Below are 9546 nucleotides of genomic sequence, written 5' to 3'. Positions count from 1 at the left end.
ACTGCGCTTCCCTTCTCTTGGTATGCATTCTATAAACCTAATTGTACACCGGTTATCCATCCTACGCATTACATGGCCTTCCCAGCTCGGAATGGTGGTAGAAACCATTGTCATGAGCATAACTCAGCAAAAATGACAATGCCTCAGCGACAAAACATTAAAGGTAAATTCCACTGGCGGATCTGGAGCAAGTTTTTTTGCTCCGCGGCCGAGAATTTGAATTCCACTGGCGGATCCAGAGCAAGATCGCATGTTCCACTGGGCGATTTGGGGCAACTTGCTCCGCGACGGAGCGCTCCGCGTTGATCCATCTTATAGAGCCGGATTTCACCGGAACTCCAGCGACTAGGCGCCGTCACTTCCGGAACAATCGGGTACGTCGGTTGCTTGCAGCGCTTTTTCAAGCGCTGTCTGGTAACCCTGTGGCGTTGTTTACAGTTCTGAAATGGCGTCGTTCGACCCTGCCGGATTGCTCGTTGCTTTGAGCGACAGCGACAGTTCGCACAGTTCCTCTTCAGAAAGCAGCAGCAGCAGCGATGAGGATGAGTCGTACGTACTGTACGAAATTTTATTTAATGAAATGTTTGCAGAGCCTCCACACAAACGCCCCAAAATCGTCGGCTACGTCGAAGAAGTCGTACACGTGTACTCGGAGGAGGAGGTATGTATGCCTGTGCACATTGCACACGTGTGTTTCTTTTCTTTTTTGTTTTTTTAATGGCAAGATGATCCGGCATTCTCAGAACAGCCAAGTTTTGGTTTCCATAGTTTCGCAGGAACTTCAGGGTCTCTAGGTCCGTTGCAGCCGACCTGTACAACGGCTTTACTGCCTCTAGGATGTGCCCTCGTTGCGACAATGGGGGTTCGTCTGCCAAAACAGCCGAGGAGCACGTCCTGGCGTTCCTGTGGTGAGCTTTGGCAACGTGTCCTTACGCAACAGCAATCTTTATCTCCCTACTTCCCCCATCCCCCCTCGTCGTATGAAATTTGAATGTGTGAATGAGACAGACGCAGTTTACCATTCTCGTTGCTAAAGTTTGTTAGCACTTGAAAGAAAAAAAAATGGGGAACGATCTTTCGAAAGTGATGCAGCTCGAAACTTCGACATTTTCTGAAATAAGCTGTGCTTCACAATGTGTATGTTGCCATAGTGTAACATTATCTGTATTTGCTGTTTCCTGGTTCTGCTTTTGAACGATAGCGAGGTGTAAGAAATAACGCTGTCTTAAGGTGCTCGAAAGTATCTAATGAGTAAGCTTTTGCGTTATCCGGAGTTCTAATAGTGTTTTGTAATTTGCTTGGGGTCAGAACTGAGGGCTGAGGTTAGTAGAACTCGTTGCTGGCCTAGTGTGTCACTTTGTTTCAGCTGAAAGGAAGCACAAGGACATATAACCACATGACAGTGTACGGGAAAAAGTGCTTGTCTTCCTTGTGGCTTTCTTGTGATTGCATGCATTTGAACTTCGTTTTTGTCAGCAACGTTTTGTTGTGATGTGGGATATACTGACTTATTTTAATTTCAAAATGCTTAAAGATTGAAATGCCATTTCTCCCAGGTATGCAGCAAATAAAGCTTGCATAAGAGATGTGGCAGGCCGCTTCGGGCTTGGGGAGACAACGACTTTTAGGGTCATTGAACGTGTGATGGAGTATCTCGTGGAATTGGCAAAAACTGAGATAGCCTTCCCGGATGACATCCGGGGCCTGGCCAAAGATTTCGAGCAGGTAAGAATTGGCAAGTAAATTAACTTGTGATATTAGTTTGCACATAGCAGGGAATGTTACTCAGCTAAGACAAAGCTGGAGAAGTATAAAACATGCAAATATAGCGGTGTAGAATACTTCATACAATTGAATTTTGAATTGGTTCATTCGTGTTCTGTCAAAATTGCATCTGCCTTCTGCAAGGTGGTTGCTTTTCAGTTGAATGCTTTATTCTAACTTATCACTTGACTATGTAGGAACCATCACAGTCTGATTAAAAGATTGTCTATGAATATTGAAAAAGTACTTAAGTTTAAACATTAACTGCGTGATTACTTTCCTTTATTTGCAGTTGTCTGGAGTGCCGGGCGTCATCGGCTGCATCGATGGCACATACATCAATATTCGCTGTCCTGCCAGGAAGGTGCGGTCAACCTACATTAATCGGCATAATGATATTTCCATGACGCTGCAAGCAGTTTGCGACCACGAGAAACGGTTCCTCGACGTTACTGTGGGAAACCCCAGTAAAATGCACGATGCCAAGATATACAGAAATTCTCGGTTGGCAGCAAGGCTCCCTCAGATATGCGCATCGGGTAACTACCATATCCTGGGAGATGCTGCTTACCCGTTGCGGCAGTATCTACTCACCCCATACAGAGATTACGGAAAACTCACAAGTCAACAAAAAAGCTTCAATGCAAGGTTTTCAGCAACAAGAGTGCGCATTGAAAATGCTTTTGGAGATTTGAAAGCCCGCTTCCGGCAGCTTTTACACCTCGACTTCTTTGTGGTTGACAAGATCAACGTATTTGTGATATCATGCTGTGTTCTGCATAATCTGTGCATAAAGGCAGGAGTTGAGGATATACCATTTGACCCTGAGGATACTGGTTCAGATTGCACGTGGCAAAGATTGTCACATGACGACAGGGAAAGCTCTGGGCCACAGACAGCCAAGGAAACAGTGTTGCGGCAAATGGGGGAGCAAAAACGGGAAAGTGTTCGACAAAAGATGGGTCTACAGTGAGCTACTTGAAGACCTCCTGCCAAGTTTTGGACATGCAAATGAAGTGCACAGCACACATGTGAAAACGAACTTTTTATTTTGTGTTTTTTGGAGCGGAGGGTGGAGGGAGAGCGCAAGGTTTGTCGGTTTTGAGACCGAGTACGGCTCGTAAGAGTTCCATTTTTTCGCTATGCATCTCTTCTGACCTCCTGGTGTTTTCGAGTTTCCGCCTCTCTCTTTCCTGTTGCCTAGCAGCTTTCCTTTCTGCTTTGCTTTCTTCAATTTCTTGAATTTTGTCGAGGAAAACCTTCATGTGGTGCGCGCGGCTGGTGCTCTCTCTCTTGCCTTTTTCTTTTTTTTTGGTGGTCATCATCTTTCTGTTCACATGATCCAGATAGGCTGGAACTGTTGTCCGTACTTTCACTCTGTGAACTGGCTGGTGAGGGTTGTGATGACGTCTTCTGTGATACCACACCAGCGGAATCACGGACAACTTCCGGCTCTAAGCTGTCATCCAGGTGTCTGATTTTTTCGAGCTCATCTTCATACTCCACCAGTTGGGGAGAGTTTCCAGACTGGCTGTTCTGGACACATGCACTTTTCTTTCTTTTGCACACAGTTTTATACCGTGTGCAGCATTGATCACCTGTCCAGATTGAGCCAGTCACATCTTTAATATCCTGTGCAATTTTTGCAAACATGCACTTTTTGTTTTTAAATTTTTTCATTGGGCCTACTTGTGGGAAGTAGTTGGAGTAGCGATCAAGGAGGAGTTTTGTTTCCCCTGGTGTCCAGTCACATGTTGCATCTGGAAAAGTGAAGTAAGAAGCACCAGTTCTGAATGTCACGTTGGTTGTTGTGGCTTTTCAATAAATGTCATTTTTTTCAGTATTACCAGTGTATCTTTAAATTGTACTGTACACTACTTTTACAACTCACAGTGCACTTGCCATTATGGGTCTCAGAAGTAAATTCACATGTATTTAAACAACTCTCCCAACAGTGCACATCAAGCAGGCATCATGGGCAATCCGTAAAAAATCTGCGTCATGTAATTTTCTTTGAGCATACTGTTGTCGTACAGTCAGATATTTTGGCACTATTTACTTCAGATAGTCACGACAGCCATACACAAACGACTACTTTTTTCAGCTTTTTACGCGTCCTTACATAGATATGCCTGCATAGACAACTTTAACTCAACAGTGTTCAGTTGCATCGCTTGTGCCTTTACCATAGGTCGGCGCACTCACTCATGAGTGCACTCACACTCATTGCATGGACATGAGTGCGTGTGCGAGTGGGTGCCAGTGAGTGTGAGTGGACGTGAGTGCGGGTCCTGGAAAAATTAGGGTGAGTGAGTGTGAGTGAGTGTTCTCCCACACTGCCGATCTATGGCCTTTACAATCAACAGTCATAAAAAAAGCTGTAAACTCACGTCGTCGTTTCTTGGTCACACTGGGTCCATCTGCGTCTTGCGAAGGACCAGGGCACACATAATCACCTGCACAGTTTTTAGAAGCTACTGTGCATCCGTGACAGTGCTCACTCGTAACATTTTTCGGCCAATTTTTTCTAGTCTAGCAGACATCACAACAGTACTGTACACCTAAGTCTAGCAGTGATTAAAATGTAGTTGTACATCTACATTGCCGTTTATTGGCCTCGGTGGATCCCTCAATGTGTAGGCAAAGACCAGGTTGTGCAGCTTCACCTGAACAAAGGTAATATCCTATGCAGTACGCCTCCTTTGATATGCAGAAACATAGCTTACACGTGTCCTTGCAACTCGTGTTGCTGTACTCATTTTGGGCATTTGCCGCACAGTAAAACAGGTGTACGGTGGGGTGACATCATGCTACACAGAACTTAAAAGCCGACTTACCAGCCTCGGAAGAATGCGCAGGATTCTCGGCTGAATCTGAAATAAATAAACCGTGTTTACATGTGGAACATTCACAAATAACCTGCATTACATTGCAATAGCACGTGCATAAAAACGTCGCTCAGAATTCTTCCACACAACAAGAACACGCCGCTGCAGATACTAGTTCCGACTATAATAGCACTAGCAAATGGGTGCGCTAAAGTACCACCGAATGACCGAACTGAGAGGATGATGTAGCCCAGCGAGTTTTAAAACATCGTTGGTATGGCGCCACGCGCAAGAACCTTTGCAACATCGCCGACAAGCGGAGCGACGTCGCACAAAAAGAAAATTACGCCGGTCAGTCTGAGACGGACTTACGTCGCTGGTAAAGGGGTACCGCTTGTCACAAGAAAATCAGAATGCTGCACTAGGGAATTCTCCGGCGCGCCCCGAGCACTTAACCATCGCGCTTCATGAGCATGTCGCGAATTTGGTTGCAACGCTGCCGGCATTGCAGCTCAGCCATGGTATAGCAATTAAGCGCGGCGGGCTTCATAATCACGCCGTGGTTTTTGGCTCAGCCGTGGTTATGACGTTTTTGCAAAGGAGCGCATTTGACACTTGGTCGCACTGCTATGCGTTGCTACAACAGTAATCATTCCTGTGTACTTACCCTGCGTTGAGCGTTCTGTGTCCTTGGCCACCAAATCCAGCAAAAGGCGCTGAACAGCAGGTTAGACCGTAAGAACATCCATCGCGCTGCTGCATGTTGCAATGGCAAGACGCGAAGTGCAGTTGCCGCTGTGCCTAGAACCCCCAACGTGGCCTAATGCGAGATTGGCAACATGGGTAACCGGATGCGTGCGACAACTTCCGCTGCAATCCCTGCCGGAGCGTGTTTATTTTTTACTGGTCGATCGGGATCGGGTCGCTCCACGGCGGATTTTCTTGCTCCGTCGTGGATTCGGCACACCGCTCCAGATCCGCCAGTGGAATTCACTATAACACTCAAGAACCATTGAAATGAGTTCTGACGTGGGTACTAAGTGAGGCAAACACTAAAGGATGATGGTAGAAGTGATAGTCATGAGCATGACTGAGCAAAAATGACAATGACTCAGCGACAAAATGTTAACTCTCAAAAACCACTGAAATGGGTTCGCACGTGGGTACTCAATGAAGAAAACACTAAAGGATGGTGGTAGATGCCATAGTCATGACCGTGACTCAGCAAAATTGTCTGAATCAGCGAAAGATTAACACTCAAAAACCAATGTAATGTGTTCGGATGTGTTACTATGTGAAGGAAACGGCTAAAGATTGGTGGTCGAAGTAATAGTGACGGGCATGACTAAGGATTTCGCCTTAAGGTCTTTTAGGCCTAGCTAAAAGGAGTCCTCAGGACTCTTGAAATGAATGTCACTACATGCGTGTCATGTGAGTCATGAAACAGTCGCCTAAGTATTGGTGCTTTCATGGTCGTTTCGTTAACTTGGTTGGCTCCCCGCACAATGCTTTGCATAACATCGATTCCTTCAGGGCGTGGGATGTGCCGGCTTTTTTTTCTGGCGGTGTCGCAACGTTCAGGCGGTAGTCGAAACATGCAGCGACTGTTTGACACTCGTTTGGCGTTTCGGCGATGGCCTCCAGTTTCGGATACTATTACGATTACGGGTATTAAGAACTTCAGATAAAACGGGAGTTCTTTGTCAGCTTACCAGGGTCTGTTGTTGACTGTGTGTGTCTGTATGTGCAGCAACAATCGGCAATGTTTCATTCATTGCACTGGGATGCCTGTTGCGCGTGGAACCGAACCCTTGCTAGTTTTGTGCATTGCGTCGCCTACCAAGCTCACGCCGCCCATGCCGCGTCGAGCGAGTTTCCCGTGGAGCATTCGTACCCGCTCCGCTCGTGAGCGCGTGCACGGATATGGCGAGGATTTTGTTGAATGAACGCGGCAATGACGAACTGCATTCGTTTCTGCGAGCAACGCGCACTTCGTGTCTCCGCGGGATTTTACTGGATATACACGTCGCACTGCAACCAGCCGCAAAAATATTTTTAGGCGCCCGCCACCAAACACGCCAACGTCTCGTCTCGGCACGTGCTTGGATCTCGTCTGCGCTACTGGATCGGACTGGACTGGATGGCGATGTCGAAATTGCAGGTTGCCAACGCGGCCTTTATTTCGCGCTAAATCTAACGCAAACGAGAAATTTCGCGGCTGGTCGAGCGTTTTGGCGCAGCGTGGCAAAAAATACGAAATTGCATAGAAATGGCCCAATTGGTACAGCTGTTGCACCCCTTTAGTAGTGAAAAAAGTAGCTTCATCTCGGAACGACATGCCGTTAGTAATTGAAGTCTGTTTCAGGGATCATCAGGTATCAGAAGTGATGAGTCAGTCAACATCCGAGAGCAATGAGAAAGACAGATAATCGAATCACCCTAGGCATGCAACGTGTAAAGGGAGGAAGAAGATTCAAAGGAGATGGAAAAGAAAACGGCGTAATAATACGCAGGTGCATGAGAAGACGTAGGCGCCAATTAGAAAGATGAGGAAGCCAGAATTCAACCAGAGCCTATTCCAAGCTGTACGCGGTAGGCATAGGAGAAAGAGGGAAGCAGAATGTCAGTAGGCAATGGTGGGACTTTCAGAAAAGGTAGAAAAAAGGAACCAGGTGCCACTGGTAGGATACAAAAGGAATGTCATTTAGGAATGGCATGCGGAAGATTTCAGTTTTTCAGAAATATGGTTAGAAAGAGATAAATGCCAGTTTTGAAGCTAAGGATGTTCTGGAGCAAAGTAACGTGAACTGAGTGCGTTTATACATGTAAAGTGTTTGGGACATGGAACTCGTAAACAGTGTGAGCAATGCATGTGGTGAAATGTGTGCTGTGCCATCATACGTCTCTTAGTCCATCTCTTGAACACCCGCTCCCCCGAGATCTGTGACAAGATTTGCGAGCCAGCGAGGATACTATTCCGGCCCTTTCACTAATCCTGGTTGTCTAGAGATGGAGTGGGAACATTTGGTGACGATAGCTAAAGATTTAAACATGTCACAGGAGGAGGCGATGACGCTTTTTGAGTATGCTCAGCGAGAGAAAAAAAAGCAGCTTGAACGATCGCGCGAAGAGCATGAAAGAAAAAAAAACCGGCAGATCCCACGTCCTGTGGGAATCGATGTTATGCGAAGCAGTGTGCGGGGAGCCTACAAAGTTAACGAAACGACCATGAGAGTACCAATACTTGGGCAGCTGTTTCATGACATACATGACACGCATGTCCTGATATTCATGTCATGAGTGCTGAGGAGTCCATTAGCTAGGCTTAAGAGACCTTAAGGCAAAAGCCTTAGTGATGCTCATGACTATGGCTTGGACCATCAAATTTAGCCTTTTTCTTCATTCAGTATCACATGCGAACCCATTACATTTGTTTTTTAGTGTTAAAAACTCATTTCGGTGGTTTTTGAGTGTTAATTTTTTTTCGCTGAGTCAGTCATTTTTGCTGAGCCATGGTCATGACTGTGACTTCTGCTATCGTCCTTTAGCGTTTACTTCACTTATTAAGCACGTCAGAACTCATTTAGGCGGTTTTTAGTATTAATCTTTTTTTTCGCTGAGTCATACTGATGACAATGACTTCTACCACCATCCTTTAGTGTTTCCTTCACTTAGTACCCAAGTCAGAACCCATTTCAGTGGTTTATGAGTGTTAATCTTTTTTTGTTGAGTCATTGTCATTTTTGCTGAGTCATGCTCATGACTATAACTTCTACCTTCATCAATTAGTGTTTCCTTCCCTTACTACCCATGTCCGAACCCATTTCAGTGGTTTTTCAGTGTTAATCATTTTTTTCGCCGAGTCATACTCATGACTATGATTTCTACCATCATGTTTTAGTGTCGCTTTCACTTAGTAAGCGCGTCAAAACTCCTTTCTGTGGTTTTTGAGTGTTGACCTTTTTTGGCGAGTCATTGTCAATTTTGCTGAGTCATGCTCATGACTATGACATCTGCCATCATCATTTAGCGTTTCCTTCCCTTAGTATCAACGTCCAAACCCATTTCAGTGGTTTTTGAGTGTTAACCTTTTTTGAATGCGAACCATTTCTTGGCGAACATTTGTCATTTTGACAGTATCTATTTATCTATCTAGCCGCCTACGTCTTAGTGCTCTCATTGTCGTATCGTTAACTTGGCATATACCAAAATAAGCATAGTATGACAAGCGTATATGCCGACATAAATGATAGGTTCCGACTTGAATATCACAACATGTGTGTCATGTATGTCATGAAATAGCTGCCGACGTCTTGGTGCTCTCATAGTTGTTTCATTAACTTCGTAGGTACCAAAATTGGCATAGTATAACAACAGTGTATGATGAACATAAATGACAGGTCATGACATGAATTTTATAACAGGCGTGTCGTGTAGCTCATGAAACAGCCGCCTAAAATGACAATGACCTAGCAAAACAAATATTAACACTCAAAAAAGACCGAAATGGGTTCGGACGCGGGTACTAAGGGAAGGAAACATGAACTCTATGACGGTTGAAGTCATAGTCATGACAATGACTCAACAAAAGTGACAATAGCTCAGCGAAAAAAGAATAAGACTCAAAACCAACGTAATGGGTTCGGAGGTGGTGCTATGTGAAGGAAAAGGCTGAAGATTTTTGATCGAAGACACAGTCATTAGCATGACTAAGGCTTTCGCCTTAGGGTCTTTTAGACCTAGCCAAAGGGACTTCTCATGACTGTTGAAATGAATTTCATGACATGCTTTTAATGTAGGTCATCAAACAGCCGCCTAAGTTTTGGTGCTGTCATGGTCGTTTCCTTAACTTCGCATGACATACTGCTTCGCATAACATTGTTTCCCACAGGGTGTGGAATCTGCCGGCTTTTTCGCTGGGTGATTGTTGTTTTAGGCGGCTGTTTCATGACCT

The 9546-nt window shown here is 45.2% G+C and overlaps 1 protein-coding gene across 1 annotated transcript; it reads left to right on the top strand.

Annotated features, from left to right (window-relative positions):
* Positions 1 to 445: 445 nt before the first annotated feature.
* Positions 446 to 3607, top strand: LOC119466297 (putative nuclease HARBI1). The gene is made up of 4 exons (XM_049656774.1): positions 446 to 661; positions 769 to 908; positions 1557 to 1725; positions 2057 to 3607. The coding sequence occupies exons 1-4, from the start codon at positions 446 to 448 to the stop codon at positions 2735 to 2737; spliced, it is 1206 nt and encodes a 401-aa protein (XP_049512731.1). The 3' UTR covers positions 2738 to 3607.
* Positions 3608 to 9546: the final 5939 nt, after the last annotated feature.

This window comes from Dermacentor silvarum, chromosome 10, assembly GCF_013339745.2.
Source record: "Dermacentor silvarum isolate Dsil-2018 chromosome 10, BIME_Dsil_1.4, whole genome shotgun sequence".
In the NCBI taxonomy this organism is placed as follows: Eukaryota; Metazoa; Arthropoda; class Arachnida; order Ixodida; family Ixodidae; genus Dermacentor; species Dermacentor silvarum.
This window is presented reverse-complemented; position numbering and strand designations above follow the sequence as displayed.

Excerpts from the sequence above, each read along its gene's own strand:
- LOC119466297 (XM_049656774.1), top strand. The coding sequence starts at position 446 with ATGGCGTCGTTCGACCCTGCCGGATTGCTCGTTGCTTTGAGCGACAGC. Across the intron at positions 662-768 it reads ACGTGTACTCGGAGGAGGAG|TTTCGCAGGAACTTCAGGGT; the intron begins GTATGTATGCCT and ends TGGTTTCCATAG. Across the intron at positions 909-1,556 it reads CACGTCCTGGCGTTCCTGTG|GTATGCAGCAAATAAAGCTT; the intron begins GTGAGCTTTGGC and ends CATTTCTCCCAG.